The sequence below is a fragment of the Amphimedon queenslandica genome, unplaced genomic scaffold (genome assembly GCF_000090795.2).
Source record: "Amphimedon queenslandica unplaced genomic scaffold, v1.1 AMPQUscaffold_13226, whole genome shotgun sequence".
NCBI lineage: Eukaryota > Metazoa > Porifera > Demospongiae > Haplosclerida > Niphatidae > Amphimedon > Amphimedon queenslandica.
Window position 1 is genome coordinate 61,166 of NW_003546538.1, and position 19,709 is coordinate 80,874.

At 35.7% G+C, this 19,709-nt stretch overlaps 5 protein-coding genes across 5 annotated transcripts in view; 3 read left to right on the forward strand and 2 right to left on the reverse strand.

The window, feature by feature from the left end:
* Nucleotides 1-2,587: 2,587 nt before the first annotated feature.
* LOC109584264 (uncharacterized) lies at nucleotides 2,588-3,595 on the reverse strand. Its single transcript, XM_019999945.1, has 2 exons — nucleotides 3,315-3,595; nucleotides 2,588-3,261 (listed from the first exon to the last, which is right to left on the reverse strand). The coding sequence occupies exons 1-2, from the start codon at nucleotides 3,538-3,540 to the stop codon at nucleotides 2,933-2,935; spliced, it is 555 nt and encodes a 184-aa protein (XP_019855504.1). The 5' UTR covers nucleotides 3,541-3,595; the 3' UTR covers nucleotides 2,588-2,932.
* Nucleotides 3,596-5,114: 1,519 nt separating this feature from the next.
* Nucleotides 5,115-14,915, forward strand: LOC100639664 (PQ-loop repeat-containing protein 1-like). The gene is made up of 4 exons (XM_003388610.3): nucleotides 5,115-5,398; nucleotides 13,353-13,486; nucleotides 13,983-14,193; nucleotides 14,621-14,915. Exons 1-4 carry the CDS (start codon nucleotides 5,148-5,150, stop codon nucleotides 14,814-14,816), a joined length of 792 nt encoding a protein of 263 aa, XP_003388658.1. The 5' UTR covers nucleotides 5,115-5,147; the 3' UTR covers nucleotides 14,817-14,915.
* On the forward strand, nucleotides 8,493-10,434 carry LOC109584265 (uncharacterized). Its single transcript, XM_019999948.1, has 2 exons — nucleotides 8,493-8,677; nucleotides 9,507-10,434. Exons 1-2 carry the CDS (start codon nucleotides 8,524-8,526, stop codon nucleotides 10,184-10,186), a joined length of 834 nt encoding a protein of 277 aa, XP_019855507.1. The 5' UTR covers nucleotides 8,493-8,523; the 3' UTR covers nucleotides 10,187-10,434.
* An 82-nt stretch (nucleotides 14,916-14,997) lies between the features above and the next one.
* Nucleotides 14,998-16,396, reverse strand: LOC100639790 (mitochondrial amidoxime-reducing component 1-like). The gene is made up of 2 exons (XM_003388611.2): nucleotides 15,680-16,396; nucleotides 14,998-15,297 (listed from the first exon to the last, which is right to left on the reverse strand). The coding sequence occupies exons 1-2, from the start codon at nucleotides 16,376-16,378 to the stop codon at nucleotides 15,106-15,108; spliced, it is 891 nt and encodes a 296-aa protein (XP_003388659.1). The 5' UTR covers nucleotides 16,379-16,396; the 3' UTR covers nucleotides 14,998-15,105.
* Nucleotides 16,397-16,452: 56 nt separating this feature from the next.
* LOC100640422 (OTU domain-containing protein 6B-like) overlaps nucleotides 16,453-19,709 on the forward strand; it is a 3,777-nt gene continuing 520 nt past the window's right edge. Inside the window, exons 1-7 of the mRNA XM_019999947.1 lie at nucleotides 16,453-16,608; nucleotides 17,086-17,363; nucleotides 17,659-17,816; nucleotides 18,166-18,214; nucleotides 18,846-18,954; nucleotides 19,150-19,211; nucleotides 19,306-19,421. Coding sequence (XP_019855506.1) covers nucleotides 16,473-16,608; nucleotides 17,086-17,363; nucleotides 17,659-17,816; nucleotides 18,166-18,214; nucleotides 18,846-18,954; nucleotides 19,150-19,211; nucleotides 19,306-19,421 — 908 coding nt within the window. The 5' untranslated portion in view covers nucleotides 16,453-16,472. The remainder of the gene's footprint in view (nucleotides 16,609-17,085; nucleotides 17,364-17,658; nucleotides 17,817-18,165; nucleotides 18,215-18,845; nucleotides 18,955-19,149; nucleotides 19,212-19,305; nucleotides 19,422-19,709) is intronic.

Genomic DNA, 19,709 nt, shown 5'->3' on the forward strand with positions numbered 1-19,709 from the left:
ATCTATGGCAAAAGTGACACGAGGGGGTAGTCCGGGAGAAAGTGTGCTTTAGATTAGAGCTAGATGAGTGGGTACAAGAAGAGTTGAATGATACATAGTGGAGTATGACACACCCACAGGCTATCGCTTTACTAAATAATCATTTTTGGAATTCATTCCTGTCCCGTTTTGATATTAACAATCCATGCACCTTTCAATCCGTGTCCTTGTTGTAACTGCATTATTCATCATTCACACCACTAATCATTTGTTTCTCTATTACATTATTTATTTTTTAGGGGCTCAGCATATTTGCTGGGTTCCCTTCAGCACACATTTTTATCCCTATGTGATTTTGCTTTTGTTTTTTGTGTGCTGTAAAGTCTATCAATAATAATAATGTATACTTGTACTACCTGCATGGCAATTTTAGTGAAGAGGTGGAACATTATTCTTATGTTGCATAGAAAGTTTGAGCTGATTCCAATCAATTGGATTTGTTTATTAATTTTTAATGAGTGTGTGTGTGTGTTGTGCAAATGATGTTTATAACTGTGTACACGTACATGTACACAATGTATATCTACATGTATGTTATATTACATAAACCTTTCACAGTCTCCTACTTCATCCCATTGGTTGAGACACGGAAAGAATCCAACGACACGAGGATATCTCGTGTCTATGCTACAGTTAAGGTAGGAGCTCACTCAGCTCAGCTCTGGATCCTCACATGAATAGGTGTGACACGGTGACAGTATCTTCAGTGGCGGATCTAGGGGGGGGGGTTCCATGGGTTCCATGGAACCCCCCTTTGGCAAAAGAAGTTGTCTTTTTGCAGTATCTTTGGATTCTTTGCAGTCAGTTTGTATCACTTTTCCTCCATTTTATTAATTAAAATTGATGAGCCACACCCAAATTTTAATTAAAATTAATGAGCCACACCTATTTAAGTGAAATGGAACCCCCCTTTTAATTTTTCTGGATCCGCCAGTGATCTTAAACCACAGTTGGAGTTATTATTAAACTACTCATGAATAATTCTGTTTGTGCCTATTATTAACGACTTGTCATAATTATGCCACCATGAAATGTTTAAAACAGATAAAGAGATGTTTATCTATCATTTAATGTTATTTTTCCAATAATATTTTTGCACATGCAAATCCCTCATTTTTTGTGCACACTATGCAGAGAGTGTCTATTGAGCAGTGGCAACATTAAAACAATAACAAAAAAATTCTAAACTATTTACAAGGTAAGCATCACTTTCAATCACTTTCATCACTAGCCTCACTCTCACACAGAGGAGTCTGGTTGAGCAAGAATATTTCATCGCAACTAACATCACTCAATAAATCTAAACTTACATTAGACGGATAGCTTCTCATACTACTAATATCTGATATTGTATGATATCCACTGGTAACAGATTCAAATGAGTGTATACTAGTAGTATCATCATCTTCTATATAGTGTTCTTTTAAATAAGTAATAAGTAATAGAGTTATTTCGATGCTTTTTGTTTTTGCATGCATTGCAAATTGTAATGCAGTGTAGCCTTCATAAGTTTTAATAGTTGGATCAACTTTCCATTCTAATAATACCTTAACTGCTTCATAACGTCCATGAAGACAGGCAATCATTAAAGCAGTAACACCTTTTTTGTTTTGTACATTAGGATCAATTTGTTCCTGAAGCAATAGTTCAACTATTTGACTGTCACCATTTTCACAAGCCAACATAAAAGCATTGTAACCATCTTCATTTTGAATGTTAGGATCAACATGTTCCTTTAGCAACAGCTCAATTACTTTAGTGTGACCTTTCACACAAGCAAGCATAAAAGCATTCCAATTATTATTGTCTTGATCATTGGGGTCAATTTTTTCCTTTAGCAACAGTTTAACCGTTTCAATTTGGCCTTTTGTACAAGCAAACATAAAAGCATTCCAACCAGATTTGTTTTTAACATTAGGATCAACTTGTTCCTTTAGCAACAGTTGAACTATTTCAGTGTTGTCATTTGTACAAGCCATCATAAATGCATTTGTTCCATTATGTTTTTTGACATTAGGATTAACTTGTTCCTTCAGCAACAGTTCAACTATTTGCTTGTGACCATTTTGACAAGCCACCATTAAAGCATTCACTCCATCTTCTCTTTGATATTTATAATCAACTCCTTTACTAATCAATAGCTCAATGACATTATAGTTACCATAGTAACTACCAATAATTACAGCATTTGATCCATCTGATGTCTTCAGGTGAGGATTAGCATTAGCTTGTAGTAACATGTGAATGATTGAAATGTGATTATTCATGCCTGCTATCATTAGTGCAGTCCATCCCATGTTGTTCTGAATGTCAGCATTAGCTCCAGCAGACAGTAAACTGTACACAATGTCCTCATGTCCTCTTTCACATGCTAACATTAGTGCTGTCCAACCTACTTTATGAGTATGATCAATATTAATAGCTTTAAGTTGAAGAAGAAGCTCTACTGCTTCATTATTACCAGCTATGACTGCCTTAAGGAGAGCTAGTTCAAAGGTGAAGTTCATATTCTCATTTTCTTGAAGGACAGGATGATTATTAATGTATAAACTAAATATACCAATGAGACGCATAAACTGTAACTTTCCTCCAGTATGTTCTATTAAACTATCAGCTGTAATGTCAAGAATATGTAACTTAATGACAACAGATCCTGGCTCAATAGTGATGCATTTCATTAATGATTGTCTGAGTTCTTTTGGTAGTAATCTTTCAATGAGAATATATAGTCCATTAATCTTAACTTCATTCCAAGGATTTTGTAGTTCAATACAGATCAATGGCATATTCTCCAAATGTCATCTATAAGGTCCATACACTTTACGTAGCTTTTGTTTGAGTTCAGTGATTGGTCTTGATGAGCGAAATGTAGTAGCATTTAAAGAATAAACCTTTAGTTCATCAAGTAGATCTTCTTCATCACTGATAAACTCATTTCATTACACATAGCAACTATCAGACTACAGTCAATGAAATCATAATAATGATAGACCTTCTGGAAAATATGAACTAAATCGTTATTTGATGTGAATATACCAGGTTCCAAATGAATATAACTTTCAAACCAATTGCATATTTCAACGGATAATAGGGAGTTTTTATTTACTTTTTTAAGAAAAATGGATTTTACTTCTCTCATGATGTGAGAAAATTTTACTTGTAACTCATCCAAAGAGCTTTGAACTTTTTGATCATCTTTTGGGAAAAATATAATTTCAACATCTAAAGCACAAAATGAATTATGAATCTGCTTAGTAGAGTCTATTATAACTTACCATCAAAATTTGATGTTATTGATGAATCTGTAGAGAGAGCATCACTGCATATGTGATCTTTAATATCTTGAGCTAGTTTATTCTGATTTATACTAGTCAGTGCATCAATGACATCACTCCATGTTGCTCTAGGATTAACTGACAACCATTTCAAGTATAAAGATAACTTTCTGTCTTCAATTTTTACGCTTTCTTGTTCAATTTTTAAAATGTCATGCTCTTTCATTTCAACTAAACATAACCCAAATCGTTTCCAGTCAACAAGTGGTTCAAGCCATTTCATTAATGATGAAAAATCAGGTCGATCATCAATCGTAGGACCAGGATTGAGTTCAACATCTCCTGATAAGAGGAGAAGTTTACGGAGACAAACAATCAAATAGAGATCTTTGTAAATCAGGTTAGAACTGCTACCTCCGGGTAAGACTACTGATTGGAGGTAATTTGTATCAGTAACAGTAACACCAGTAGTACATTGTACTTGGTAGCAGTTACCTAATAATAAAATACCAGTAAATATACAAGTAGCTACAAAGTTGCAATTGTTGTTTACCTGTGGGAGGAATCATCAAAATGTGTCTTAATAAAGAGAGAGAGAGAAAGAGGAGGAGGAGGAGGAGGAAAGCAATAAGAGACAGAGCTGCTGGCAGTTTAGATGTCTTCTCTCCTGATGTAGTACTGCCTGACTTGCTGTCTACTGCAGCTTTGAATGAGTGAGAGTGGTGGCCATTAGCTGGTCTACTGGAGGCAGCTTGACAGTAGTTCCACAGTCCAATACTTGCTCTCCATTGAGAGACATCAATCATTTTTTATAAGACAGAGATGAGTGTTCCTTGCTCCTGAAAGTAAACTAGACACACACCCCAAAAGTGGGCACAAATCTCCTTATAAAGACATTGGCAAAGAATACTCCAAAGATAACAGGTGGCATCTTAGATATCCTCAAAAGATTTTTGTGTAAACATAGGTTTATCATGGGTACACTTACAACTAGTTACACTTGTAGGTTTAAATGAGTGAGAGTGGCAGCCATTAGCTGGTCTACTGGAGGCAGCTTGACAGTAGTTCCACAGTCCAATACTTGCTCTCCATTGAGAGATATCAATCATCTTTCATACCTTTATACTTTAATGGTAAAAACTTAGCAGAGCAAAAGTGGGTGTATGTGTGACTTGGTAATAAATTTAATCATTATCAGAAAAAGTGTGCTTCATGATCAGCTGCTACTTGAGAAGCAGCATTATCATTATGCCTAAATTGGGTCATTTGTGTGCTAAAGCGTGTAATGCATTATTTACACACTTATCTTCATCATATCAGGACAGAATTGAGGCCCACCCTCAAATTGAGGGTATGCTGCAGAAATAGTTGCAGACTAAGTATGTTGTAATTTCACGTTCCCTATGGTGAGCAAGTTTAATTCCTCACTGATTCCTATAAATTTTACTCACAGCAAAGAAAAGCTAAGATGCATGACTGTCATTCCTACCCTACACATTTTTTATTACTAACATAACACCCACACCACTGCTTATAATTTGTGTATATAATGTACATTTTATTAGTACATAATATATATAATCAGAGTATTATTGTACTAGAAACACTGATAGTTGCTAACTGTTGTCACTGCGATGGAAGAGAAATCAACCAGAGTGGCAGTGAGAGTTAAATAGTAAATGCTATAAAAAATAGCAACATTTATGGTTACTTACAACATGTTGCTTACAAGATCAAAATGTTGCTACATACATGTATTCTGTATTATGTTAATATGTTGGGTTTTATCTAATTATAATGGGCGGGGCTTACACTATGTCTAATTAATTTAAAATGGCTGACAACAAGATGGCAAATGATCCTCAAAGCAATGAAGAATCCCACTGGAACGGCTCCCTCGTCCTCCTTGTCCCGTATCTAAAGGAACTGGTCACATACATCTCCGTCTCCGCCATGATATTCGGTGGAGTGGTCCCGTATATTCCCCAGTACAGGAAGATCAGAAAGACAAGAGACTGTGAAGGGTTTTCAGTTTACGTCTGTCTCGTACTCCTAGTTGCTAATATACTTAGGATATTCTTTTGGTGAGTCACATGTTATTTACTTTAAGTCCACTGTGTAATTGTGTGTACTGAAATCAAAGCAATCTTGATATTGCATGCAATGATGTATATATTTGTACTACCTGGCAATTTTAGAGAAGTGGCGCAACATTTTAAAAATGTATATATACATGTTTTTATGTTGTGTAGAAGTTTGAACTGCTTCCGATCAAAATTAGGTTTTTTATGAATTTTTAACGCTACTCAAAAATTATACTAAATTTGACCAATTGTTGCCAAAAATGAAAAGTAGAGAATTTTTTATTTTTATAATTTTTTCTAATACATATACATGTTCTTGTGTTGTGTAGAAAGTTTGAGCGGATTCCGATCAAAATTGAATTTTTAATGAATTTTTACCTTTACTCAAAAATTCGACAGAAGCCCCTGTACTATAGTACAGTGATTTTGACCAAATTTCACCAAAAACGAAAAGTAGAGAAATTTTCATTTTTATAATTTTTTCTAATACATATACATGTTCTTGTGTTGCGTAGAAAGTTTAAGCCGATTTCGATCAAAATTGAATTTTTTTACGAATTTTTAATGAGTGAGTGTGCGTGTGTGTGTGTGTGTGTTGTACATGTTTACTCTTTATAATGTACACATGAATAACTGTGTACATGTACATGTACATGTACATGTGTGTATGTACATGTACATGTGTGTATCTATATGTGAGTATCATGATTGTGTGTACTGATTATGATTCTGTCATGTGCTTTGTATTGTTAATATTCACGAGCTATTTATCAGTTAATTGGAAGAAGAACACAACTTGTGAATCTTATTCATTTTTTCATTCTCTTCATTTCGGTGTAACTAATGCAGCAAGCCAGTAAAGCATTAAAATAACAAATATGTAGTTTAATTAGCCAGGAAGCTATAGTCTTATATAAATGGTAGTGAGTAATGAAGCATACAGTTCAAGTAGTAATATGAAACAATGCAGTAGGAGCACTGAGTAGTACATGTACATGTACATTGCTCATCATGTGCAAGTTACCGTATATCGGGTATATTTCAATGCATGAAAAGTGGTGGAAATATTAAGTTCAATGATGGAATAATTCGGAAGCCTTTTATATTCCGAAAATATTTTACTTGCTATTATTTCCATCAACCACCTGGTTTGGTAAGTCATTTGAAGCATTTGCTGACTTCTTCACTTCTGAATCAACCTTAGCAACACTTCTAACTGGCAAAGAAGGCTCTTTATGGCCTTCGAGTTAGACTAGAATGTAGCTATGGATAGTTATGAAGCCACGTGTTCATAATAATTGCACAATACCACATATCTTCTATTCCTTTTTATCCGCATATTTTAAAATTTCATAATATTTATTTTCGCAATGGATTGCTTTTTCCGAAATTATTAATGCATTGAAATATACCCGATATACGGTATGTCAGACCACAAAGCCACCCACCACACAAGATACAACCAACCCCCTCTTCAAAGTCATGTGTCTTTCTGTACACATACATTGTATTTCATTGAATTCATATTTATAGTGATCAATGATTATGATTAGTCATTTAAAGTACAGAGTCACATGCTTTAGTCATGTTACTGAACTCATCATATTCATTTGATTGCATTTCTAGTAGTTTAACTACATCTTAACATGTCATGAATATGAGATCTCATTGATCGAGTTCTGTCTACTCTATTTTTTGTTTTCTGTTGTGGTTCATATTTAGAATTTTATAATTTTAGATTAAATGCTCATGTACAATTGTACATGTACATGTAGCTTCTTTATTCTTAAAGCAAATAAGAAATAGCATTTTAAAGTTTTTATTTAGCCAGCTTAAAGTTAAATAGTAAAAATAGCAGCAAGTAAGGCAGCAATACAGCTTAGACACTGATATAAAGCAATACAGTAGCAGCAATCAGAAGCACAATGCTACCAGCTAGAGACACACCAGATGAAGGAGTAGCTTGTACTGATGAGGTAGGAGTAGGTCCCATTGAACTAGTACTAGCTGTTGGATCAACAGCATCTTCATAGAGAGGATTAGGATCAGTGGCTAGTCCAGTAGGACAACCATAAGTAGCATCAGTAGTACTGAAACCAAGCTGATTTGGATTATTAGATACTATAGGACATCCTTTAAAGCAACCAATCATCCATGGGAAGTCATTTGGCATGTGATAATGATACTGCATCTTCCCATTGATCATATGAGTGTGACCACTGCAAGAATCTAACTGCGTTGGGCGCCGTCCACCCTGAGAGAACTGCCCGTACATTGGGAACCCGTCAAGCATATATCCTAGTAGCACGGAGTGTTCTCCTGGTGTATCTGTGGGTAGGTTGCAAGCAGTCCGTCCTGTAGAGTTTTCAATTGTGATTCCAGTATGTACGTGATACTGCCTCTGTCCACTAGCGTGACCCCCACATTGATCAAGACCGCTTCTGTTTTCAGCTTCGACGTCGACGTAACGAGACGGAGCGTTTGGGTCGTCTGCAGGACAAGGATGATTTCCACCACAGATAGCTGATGGCCCATATGCCACAACACCGTTCAAGAGGACGCCAACTGGCCCTAGTATTGGAGTAGGATTGGCACTCAAGTAGTACACTCCGGTATATTGCCTTAGCCTTTGCCCTGTGGGTATTGGGACGCTAGCAAACCTTGGAGTGTTTGGAATAGTGAAGTTTAGGTCCTGGATGCAAGCTTGATTTGGGTTAGACCAGCCAAGTGGGTATGGAGGGCATCCTGTAGTGGCAATGTAAGTGTAGTCAGCATCACTGGTAGTGGTTATCATAGTGTAGGGGCCTGAGGCAGGACACTGTACTTGACCATTTGGAGCACATCTCCTCTGCCCTTGCTGTCCTTGAACATTAGCTCCTAAAACTGACAAGAGAAGGAGGAGGTATATACAAGAGGACATCATCTTGCTCTTCTTCTCTTCAAGCCCTTGTTTGAATCTGTTACAGTGGGTGGTTTGAAATTTGAGACTACAATTATCAAATATTTATAGTCTACTATCCATGATTGTATTTGGTTTGAATATGATAATAGAGTGGTCATGTGTTAGACCATTGTGTTCTTGGGTGGGGCAAGTCTTGTTGTTGTTCCCTCTTCATTAGTAAAAGATGGCTTTGATGTATTTTATTCTCTTTGCTCTCTTTTCTTTCTCTGTGGCTCAGAGAGGGTGTGAGCCAGGACGTACCCAGTGCCCTACGTCTCCTCCTTATGATCCAGTCAATATCACTGCTGACTCCACTTACCGTTATATCACTACTGCAGGTCAAGACTATAAACATGACATGCACTTAATGTTTGGGATCATTGTAAAGTTATTTTATGCATATAGTGGAAGGTTTCTCTGACTTAAAGTTAAGAGTTTTCTAATTTTGCCAATATCTGAAAAATACCCAAGGCTATGGCCCATGCTTTTTTCCAAAAATGGCTTAAAAATCACTCCCAATTTTTTGCATTTTAAAAAAATTTTGATAGATATTGATGCCCTTATCCCAGAGGAGGTAGGACACGGTTGACCTTTGAGCAATAATTGCAAAGTTCAATTGCATTCCATTAGTGTCACATGATGAAAAATGGCAGCTTTCTGATGATTGTATCACAAAACTAGCTACTACTGCAGAAAATAGAGAGATCTATGACGACCCTTGATGGTTGTTAAAATCACCATTGTATGGAGAATATTTCTTCTTTGATTATAGACATAAATATAAGAAGGAGAAAGAGACAGTGCATCTTAACTTTGATTCTCTTCTTTACTTTATCAGATAAATCAATCTTTGCTAGTTTAAAATGTTAAAAATTACTGCACCTATCATAGTTTCTAGTGAATTAATGAAAGTCCCATTGACTCTATCTTGATGCTCTAAATTATTGTTAGAAGTGGTACTAGTGGAAGAATTTGGCCATTTTGCATCACGTGATACCAATGGAATGTAATTGAACTTTGCAATTATTAATCAAAGGTTGACCGTGCCCTACCTCCTCTGCCCTTATCCTATGTACAGTATGTAGAAAGTTAAATTTTGTGATATTAGCATTTTATATATCAATAGATACATGTACATGTATTATAAACGTGTTGTATGCAATGTAGGTTGTCCTCCATATCCTAATCCACACTGGACCAACCCAGCTACTGCCTGTACTAGCATTGAACAAAAATTCACTTTCCCTCTTGTAGCTAAGATAGCCCCCACCCCCATACCAGTGGGTGAGCCGTACGGCCGCTACGACGGAATCCTCTACCTCAAAGAAGACCCCTTGCCAATAATGGGCCCCCTGGGGGTCCTCACCAGCGGCGTGAAAGTTTTTGGCGTCGGGTCCTCATGTGGTTATAGCTCTAAATGTCCATCCGAGGGCGCCCCAACGAAATACGTTGATGCTGTTGAATCTGAAGGTCACACTGTTGATCAGTGTGGCGGCCATGCTGCCCCTACTAACGACTATCATGTTCACTCCAGTATTGGTATCAACACCACTGAAGGCCAGGCTAAGTGTGTTGTTCCAACCGATACCCCCGGACAACACTCGCCTTTAATTGGTTGGATTTTTGACGGGTACGGACTTTACGGGCAATATTCTGAGGGTGGGGTCAGACCGACTGATTTGGATTCATGTGGAGGTCATACTCATGAGATTAATGGGACTAATGTTTATCATTATCATATTCCTAATTCCTATCCGTGGAGTATTGGCTGCTTTAAAGGCTGTCCTCTTGTTGATAATAATAGGCGAGAGTTCCCTGCCCTACTTGCTAAATATGGCTGCCAATGAAGCTGTTAACCACCCATGCTGTGCTATTGATTGCTATTATCTTGTTAATGTTGCTGCTCTTTCTTATTATAAGTCAAATCTTGTCTTTCTTTAACTGTTACATAATGTTTTTTATGCTTTTGTGCATGTTAAAACCTATCAAATTTTGCAATACATGTGTACATGGGTGTATAATTTTTTTGTCAATTAAAACCAAAATTTTTATGCACATTATACATAGATACATGTTGTATCAATATCCATGAACTGCATTTTCTGAAATTGATACCTATAGATGTACATTGACTGACTTGACTCCTCTTTCATTTTTGATACATACTATTGATGTACATGTACTTACACTGTATGTTGTGTGGAAAGTTTGAGCTGATTCCGACTTCAATTTTTTAAGTTACAGCCATATTTTTAAAATGGCCAATTTTAAAAAAATACCCAAGGCTATAGCCCATATGGTTTTTTCTAAAAAATGGCTCCGAAATCACCCCAAATTTTTATTACGTTTTTTGATACATATTGATATCCTTATGCTGTGTAGAAAGTTTGAGCTGATTCCGACTTCAATTTTTTGAGTTATGGCCATTTTCTTAAATCGGCCAATTTTCAAAAATTACCCTGTACTATAGCCCATGGTTTTTCCTGAAAAATGGCTCCGAAATCACCCCCAATTTTTATTACATTTTTTGATACATATTGATGTCCTTATGCTGTGTAGAAAGTTTGAGCTGATTCCGACTTCAATTTTTCAAGTTATGGTCATTTTAAGGAAACGTCCTCTTGTTGATAATAATAGGCGAGAGTTCCCTGCCCTACTTGCTAAATATGGCTGCCAATAAAACTGTTACCAACCCATGCTGTACTATTCATTATTGTTATCTTGTTAATGTTGCTGCTCTTTCTCATTATAAGTTAGCCATTTTAAAAAAAGCTAATGCCAATTTCTGAAAAATACATGTATATGGTACTATAGCTCATGATTTTTCCTGCTAACAATTTTACATTAAACTGTAGAAAGTTAGAGCTAATTCTAATAGCAAAATTTTATACATGTATGTACATACATGTATTACCATACTACATGTATTTTGGCAGAATAAAGGTGTTCATTTCAAGAATAACCACACCTACCAAATGAACCTATTTATGTCTTATTAAGCATATCCCAAAAGTGCTTGGGGATATTGACAGATGAATAATTATTTTATTATGATTATCATTTAACTAAACTGCAGCACAAAGCATAAATGTAGCTGTTACATAATAGCAAAAATATAGCCAAGGTCATTATATTTGTTAGCAAAATAATACAAGTGTAGCACAATGCAAAAGCAATAGCTCAGACTTCAGTCTCACATTCTTTCAAAAATGCTTCCATCTGCTTCAAATTTTTCTTCAATTCGATAATCCATTCCGTTATCTGTTGTGCCGCATTAGAATTAGATGCACCTGTTTTCTTGTACTCGTGGACATCGTAAGCCGCTTTTAGCATCATTCCAAGATCTATGGGTATGAATATAACATCCAGTGCAACACTGCCCACACGTAATATTCCAGCTGCTGTTCTCAAACCATTCGCAGTGAGTCTAGCACCAGTAACAGCTGCTCGTCCGGCAGTAGCAGCTCGAACTGCTGTTTTAATGCCATCAACAGTAAACTCTGTAAATTTTCCTGCGTTGTAAGTAAACGCACCAACATATTTTGGCAACTTTCCATACGAGATATAGTGCTTTACCTGGTTCATCATACCCTCTTCACTGGTGTTATGCTTTTTAGACAGCGACTTTAGATGCTTATCAAGCTCTGCTCCATATTTTTCAATTTTAGCAGCCATTCCTGTATCTTCTTCTATAGCTTTTTGTGCATCTTTGCATTTGCTGCCAGATATGACATGGTAGCCAATTTGAGAGCCAGCTATGGTTGTTCCTCCTGCTGCGGCAAGAGCACCTCCAGCAATTGCTAGACCAAAGCCAACGCCAAAAGTAAAGAAACCACTTACAAACCCAGCAATACCCAATGCAGATCCAGTAACTGTGGCAACTGTACCTCCTATTATGGCCTTCTTGTGTTTGTCGTAGCTTTCTTTGACTTCAGTCCTTAAATCGCGCAATTTCTTAATGGTGTCCTTGCGTTGACTGATTCCCTCTTTCAATGCGTCACGTAAATCTTTGGTTGACTGTACTGCCTCATAGAACTCATTGTCATCAGTAATCTTTGTGTAAGACATAACCGGCTAGCTAAACCGAACGATATACAGTACGCAAGTCCAGCTAATCTTATATATTTTCTAGGAATAGCTACATTGTATACCATAATCACTTTAGGGAATATTGTTCGTGGCACATGACTCGCATGCTACGGACCGTATTAAAGATTCCGAGAACTTGGAATTAATAATATCTAAATAGAGCAAAGAATACATGTATCTTCCGAGAAATTTTATGAATATTTCAAATGCACAATAGCATGCACATTTTCTAATATGATTCATGGCCTTCTGTATGAATGTCTGTCCATGAAAAGTGTGATACACTTTTACTCTATTTTGCAGTAAGGTCAAATTGAGTATTGGAAACCTGAGCTTTCCTTTTAGAAAAAATTATAGGAAATGCTATGTTAATTTTGTGTACTATAGTCTCCAAAAATTGACTTTGAAATCACCCCAAGTTTTCTTATACATATTGATATTCTTATGCTGTGTGGAAAGTTTGAGCTGATTCCGGCTTCAATTTTTCAACTTATGGCCATTTTTAAAAAATGGCCAATTTTTTAAAAATACCCAAGGCTATATAGCCCATGGTTTTTTTCTGAAAAATGGCTCCGAAATTACCCCAAATTTTTATTACATTTTTTCATACATATTGATGTACTTATGCTGTGTAGAAAGTTTGAGCTGATTCCGACTTCAATTTTTCAAGTTATGGCCATATTTTAAAATGGCCGATTTTTGAAAAATACCCAAGGCTATTATATATAGTCCATGGTTTTTTCAAAAAATGGCTCCGAAATCACCCCAATTTTTTTACATTTTTTGATACTTATTGATGTCCTTATGTTGTGTGGAAAGTTTGAGCTGATTCCAACTAAAAGTTTTCAAGTTATGGCCCTTCATACTTTTCCAAAAAAGATACTGTGATGAAAATAATGATTTCTGTCTTGTTTTGTATGATAGGTTTGGTGTCCACTATGAGTTACCATTACTCATCCAGAGTCTCATTATGACAGTGACTATGTTAGTAATGATGCACATTTGTGTGACAGTAAAGAAAGAATCAGCTCCAACAACAATACACAGATCAATATGGGGTAAGACTCCACTATAGTATTCTGTACTTGTACATGTACATGTACTATAGTGTGTGGGTGTATCAAAGGCACCGCCACTGAGTTTATATAGTGGAGACCACAGGAGTGGTAGTTAGGAGTGTCATCTACTGCCAATAATGGTAGTTTTAATATATAATGCCTTTCATACACCCACACACTATAGTACAAATGTACATGTATTACAATTATAGTGTAAAAATTTTTTTTGCAGATTTTGCAATTTTTTGAAGATTCATAAAAATTACTTCCGCGAAAGTCAAAATTATTTTAGTACAAGGTGGCAGCCTGTATAAAATCATGAAAATCAAATCGACAAAATAGATTTTTAGGCAAATTTGTGAAATTTACAACCCTTGAAAATTTTGTGCTATACGGTATTGTGTATGATACATGTACATGTACATGTACACGTATGTACAAACCAATCTATAATCTCTTTTTGTGTTATGCTATTCCTTATCTTCTACTTTTACAGATATAAATTATTTCTGGAAGTGGACCGATTTCAGAGAGTACCTAATCTTCACTGGACTATTCTCACTTGTTGGATTCATCATTACTCTCCTCCTCATTAATGTTAGTGTTTTTGTTGAGCTCTTAGGCTTCGCCTCACTCTTCACTGAGGCAATGCTCGGCCTACCTCAGTTCTGGAGGAATTATAAACACAAATCAACTGAAGGAATGAGGTGAGAGAGAGAGAGAAATTTATAATGATGTTTTGTATTTTTATGCGTGTGAATAAAGGCTGGTTTACAATATATCAGGCCAGCGTACTGTCATTAATTTTTAATCAAAAGCATGGGCGATTTGACCTTTTGACGCATGCTTTCCGCTAGAATAGAACCAAATTTTATTTTTAGCAGCATCATATTACAATGTATTGTAAATCTACCTTTTAAGCATATATGCACATTAATAATCATTGGCAATTGTAATATTGGCTGAGATTTTAATCTCAAATTAGCAATCATGAAAAAGATTTTTATATCTTCTCTCTCCCTCCCTCCCTCCTCTCTCACTCCCTCCCTCCCTCCTCTCTCTTTCTCTCCCTCCCTCCTCTCTCTCTCTCTCCCTCCTCTCTCTCTGTCTCTCTCTCCTTCTTCCTGTTATTAGCATACAGATGGTGTTATTTTGGTTGAGTGGTGATACATTCAAGACCATATACTTCATAATGAGAGGTGCTCCTGTACAGTTTGTGGTCTGTGGGTCTCTCCAGGTCATGGTAGACATTGCCATCCTTTCACAAGTTGTGGTCTATCGGAAGAAAAGGCAGCACTTCATTAGTGCCAGTTTATCAATAAAGTCCTAATCATTGTTGATTATTATTATTATACTAGACACTTTTTTATTATTGTTAAAAATCTTATTTTATTTCTTTTTTTTCCAAAAAAAATTATTTCTCATGCTAGAAAAATGCAAATGTCTCCACAATTATATACATTATTTTTCACAGTACTGGTTTCTGTTTTACTAATAATTTACAGGATTAGTTACAGTAATAAATAATTATTATTAATAACAGTAATTAAAAGTAGAAAAGAATTGAAGGTGGCAATGATTAATAATTACAAAACGAGATTCACATTCTCTTGCAAAAATCATTTTCTTAATTCTAGTACATTTATTTTGTCTCCGAGATTAACAGTCCTTCCTGCTTGAAGGACAAGCCCAAACATTCCAAAAAGAGCTTTGTCAGGACCTCCTGGTGCCCTGTACTGTCTCAGGATATCAAGAGGACCAACTTTATCAGGTACGCCAGTCTCTTGATTGACACTGGGTACCTTACACCTCTGGAGATAATGAGAGAGAAAGGGAGAGAGAGAGAGAGGGAGGGAGGGAGAGAAAAAGGGAGGGAGAAAGAGAAAAAGGGAGGGAGGGAGGGGGGAGAAAAAGAGGAGTAAGAAGCCATTATTAAAGTTAATTAAATGAAGCTACATAAGATAGTTCAATAGCACTCAAGATAACATAAAATGTATGTATCATAGTCCATATAGGTTATATCTTTTTAATAAACATTTGCTAAATTTGTAATATGTAATACATTAACAAGCACTATGATATCTGAAGCTAATTCACACCTATAGTCCTACACATACATGTACATCGTACACTAAGAGAAACTATAAAGGGGCTATACTGTACATAGTACATACTATTGTAGGGTACACTCACATGGTTTTCAGAATATAGTAATATTGGGGCCTCTCCAACAGTAATCAGTAGCCACTCGTCCTCTTGATAAGGACGGGAGGCTCCAGTGAGTTCAATATTCATTCGAAACCGATCCAGAGTCACAGTATGACCGCCAGTATGGGCAGCCATTCTTGCATTAAGATCAACCAGGGACTCGTTAGAGACTATAGTAACCGGAGCAGCATCTGCTAAATCCACTTCCTGTAGTGGTAGCTTCTCTCTTAAGGATTGTGGATAGTACATAGATAATGGTCTAGTATATTCTGGCCTTTCTCCCACTGGACTATAGACCAATCTTATGTATTGTAGCCCCAGTGCTGTACTAAACCATTCCGATGCTATATCTCCTTGATCAACTGTTAATACTGTATCGTTCCAGACTGTGGTTTCTGTTAGTGGACCATCTTTTATTATCTGATGCGTCAAGCTTTGGCTCATACCAGGAGCGGTCACCATTATTGTCTCAGGGTTGATCCACTGTGGACTAATGGTCGCTAGTTGGGGGTATCTTCTTTGCGTGATGAAGCGAGAGTTGGCATCTACCAGCATCATTCTCCTATCTCCTATTACGCCGTACTTGTCAAGAGTTATGCTATCAAGCTTGCAGCCTTTGCAGGCTTTGATGGGGAAGATATTTAGACCAGTAACGACGATGTCTTCATAGCTTGTAGCAGCCATTTTATTTTGTTTTGTTACGCAAGGCCTGGCCTTAAGGTGTGATAAAAAAGGTGTGACTGAATCAATAATTGAAGAAGGTGTGTATCTACTGCCAATGGCTGAAGGCATAGATACTTCTGAAGGTGTCTCCTCTGGTATTGGTCAGTCTGATGCTTCAGGGGATATTGGAGAAAATGAATCAGAAGAAGACATTCATGCCAGACACAAAAGAGAAATGAAAGAATTAAAAGGTAATTTAATAATAACAGTTTTAATTATTATTATTCTTGCCTTTATCATGCTTTATGTTTTTGGAGACACTTACAGTGTATATGGTAGCCCATAGCTCCAAATTAATCCAAATATTCTGTGTTGCATAACAAGCGTAATATTATGTATTAAAAAATAAAAGCATCAAAGAGAATACTGTATAGTGCTTTAATTTGACAGAGTTTATTTTGGCGATTGGCGGTTTGCAAGCAGAATCACCAATATTAAAACCGCCAATCATTAATGCGCATGCTCAGTAATGCACATGTACAGAAAAATTACCAAATTAAAAACTGCCAATTACTATTTTATAGCAAAATTGCTAAAATAAAGTGCTATACGATATTGCACTTACATGTAACTCTCTCACTTTGCCCAATATTTGAAAAGTGATAAAATTATAATTTTCATAGGGAATATTGCACTTAATTTTTCCACTCACCCCAATATTTTATTAGGTAGGATTCAAGCATTAAAGAAATCAGTATCGAAAGGTGACAAGAAACGTAAGAAAGAGATAACGACTGAGATAGCTCAACTGGAGGCTGAGATTCAATCAAGACACGAAACAGAACTGACTCAACACACCTCCAGTGCTGCTGGTAGCAATAGTATAACTAATGATGGAAGCAATGAAGAGATGAGTGTGGCAAGTGTCATCAGTTCAACTGGTGACATGAAACTGAGGGAAGGAGAGGGAGAGGTTCAAAGGAAGTCAAAATCACAGAAAAAGAAGGTATTGTAGATGTACACTGTATATGGAGCATTTTCTGTTTGATTTTAGTGTTAATGATAATGTAGATTTTATTTTGTAGTGTAAGTTTTAGTGAATCTTACATGTACCTTCTGCAGCCATTTTTCCTATTGTGCCTCACTGCTTGTATGGAATTTGATTTTGCAAATTTAATGGAAATGCGATATTAGCGAAATTTATTTCCAATGAAGTATAAGTCCCCTATACTGTATTAAGCAATATTGTACTATTTTTATTTATTTTTTAATCTTTTTATTTTTTTATTTTTTATTTTAAGGAGAGAAAACAGAGACAGGAGCAAGAGAGGGAGCGAAGGATTGCTGAAGGAGAAGTTGAAGAGACTAACACGTCTCGTTATCAAGAGAGACAGAAGCTCCTCTCATTATTAGAACCACAAGGACTTACAATTAAAGATATACAGCCGGATGGAAACTGGTGAGGAGAAGGAGGAGGAGGGAGGGAGGGAAGGAGAGAAAAAAGAGGAGTAAAGTACAATGGGAATGAAGGGTATGAAATTTTGCAGTTTTTAGAATCACAAAAGTTTAATTCACGTCAAAAGTACACGTACATGAAATTTTTTAATACATGTACATGTACCTTTGCTATGTAGAATTTTGAGCTGATTCCAAATTTTTTGTGTCTGTACATGATTTTTAGGGAAGGTTAGACACCTATCATCATACATGATTGTTGCAATAATTTGCCGTGTATATGTACATGTGCATGTATATGTACATGTACAACGTATGCGCTTCAATTATATAGTTTTTCTTATTATTTATAGTCTTTATTCTGCTGTTAGTGACCAGCTGGAGTTGCTACATGGTAAAAAGGTATCCTATTATATTTATACATTATATTTTATATTTTAATACATTATTTATTTTTATAATTTATACATTATATATTATATTTTATATTATATTTTTCCTATTATATGTATGTATATTTATACAGTTTAATTACTAATTTTATTAATGTTTAATCTGTGTGTGCTCAATAGCACATGGCTAATTCAGTCAAATTTGCATTTTATTAATTTTTAAAGTTGCTCCAAAATTGGGCGAAATATATTCCATACACATGAATATACATGTACATTTGTACAGTATAGTTTTGGGGAAATATAATGTAATATTTAATAAGTCTGCTGTTTCATTTATGTGTGCATAATAGCAGGTATCAATTTTGCATTTTACAAATTTTAAAGTTGCTTGAAAACCGGGCCAATTTTCCCTGTACTTATAGTATAGTGTTTGACCAAAATTTCGCCAAAAATGACAAATAAAAAATTCTCCATTTTTATAATTTTTATCTGATACAATTACATGTACTTATGTTGCGTAGAGAGTTTGAACTGGTCCTATTCAAATTAAATTTTTTATGAATTAAAAGTTGACCCAAAATACTATGCAAGCACGTTATAGTTCTTAGAAATGGCTTTGAGACACTCTCCATTTTTAGATTAGTGTAGAAAGACTAAGAGAAGAATGTGGTAGTCATATTGAAGCTAATGCTGATCTCTTCATGTCATTTATAACTAATCCTGACACTGGAGACGCCTGTACTCCAGGTAAGGGAGAGAAGGAGGAGGAAAGAGAGAGAGAGGTGGAGGGAGGAGAGAAGGAAAGAGAGAGCATAAATATACATGCAAATTAAAAGAATAGTGGATGGGAAAAAGAGTGAGAGAGAGGGGGGAGGGAGAGAGAAAGAAAAGACTAAAACAGTTAGCAAAATTTATGTCTTAAATTTTATTTAATTTATGTAGAATATTTTCATTCGTATTGCACTGAAATAAAGGAAACTGCTGCTTGGGGAGGAGAAGCAGAGGTAATTAATGTAGTACATGTACATGTACACTAAAAATTTAATTTTATAATTTAAATTTAATGATGTTTTTATTTATGTACATTTACATTTACAGTTAGTGGCTTTGTCTCAAATTTATAAACTGCCCATTGTAATATACCAATCTGAGGCTCCTGCACTGTTTATTGGGGATGGAGATAAATCAGAAAAAACAGAATCTTTAAAATTATCGTAAGTTGTGTTACATGTACATGTACACATATTCATGTAATGTAATGTGTGCAAATTTTTGTCTTCTAATTAAAGGGTAAGTCCGGTGTATTTTTGGTGAATTTTTTTTATTGGCTTAATATGATTGCCTGACCATAATAATGATGTATTCCAACTCCCATTGTCTAAAAAATTTTTTTCACTGAGATATGAGCCTTCAAAGATGCTCATTTTTATTACTTCCTGTCAGTGGGTGTGGCTAAACGTGACGTCACTAGAGGCATAGATGCAGATAACTCCATTTCTTTA

What these genes read in the sequence shown, in the direction of transcription:
- LOC109584264 (XM_019999945.1), bottom strand. Translation starts at nt 3,540, where the DNA reads ATGAAAGAGCATGACATTTTAAAAATTGAACAAGAAAGCGTAAAAATT. An exon ending in AATAACATCAAATTTTGATG is followed by an intron (nt 3,262 to 3,314) that starts GTAAGTTATAAT and finishes TTTGTGCTTTAG; the next exon opens with ATGTTGAAATTATATTTTTC.
- LOC100639664 (XM_003388610.3), top strand. Translation starts at nt 5,148, where the DNA reads ATGGCTGACAACAAGATGGCAAATGATCCTCAAAGCAATGAAGAATCC. An exon ending in ATACTTAGGATATTCTTTTG is followed by an intron (nt 5,399 to 13,352) that starts GTGAGTCACATG and finishes TTTGTATGATAG; the next exon opens with GTTTGGTGTCCACTATGAGT. An exon ending in AAATCAACTGAAGGAATGAG is followed by an intron (nt 14,194 to 14,620) that starts GTGAGAGAGAGA and finishes TCCTGTTATTAG; the next exon opens with CATACAGATGGTGTTATTTT.
- LOC109584265 (XM_019999948.1), top strand. Translation starts at nt 8,524, where the DNA reads ATGGCTTTGATGTATTTTATTCTCTTTGCTCTCTTTTCTTTCTCTGTG. An exon ending in CCGTTATATCACTACTGCAG is followed by an intron (nt 8,678 to 9,506) that starts GTCAAGACTATA and finishes TATGCAATGTAG; the next exon opens with GTTGTCCTCCATATCCTAAT.
- LOC100639790 (XM_003388611.2), bottom strand. Translation starts at nt 16,378, where the DNA reads ATGGCTGCTACAAGCTATGAAGACATCGTCGTTACTGGTCTAAATATC. An exon ending in TACTATATTCTGAAAACCAT is followed by an intron (nt 15,298 to 15,679) that starts GTGAGTGTACCC and finishes CATTATCTCCAG; the next exon opens with AGGTGTAAGGTACCCAGTGT.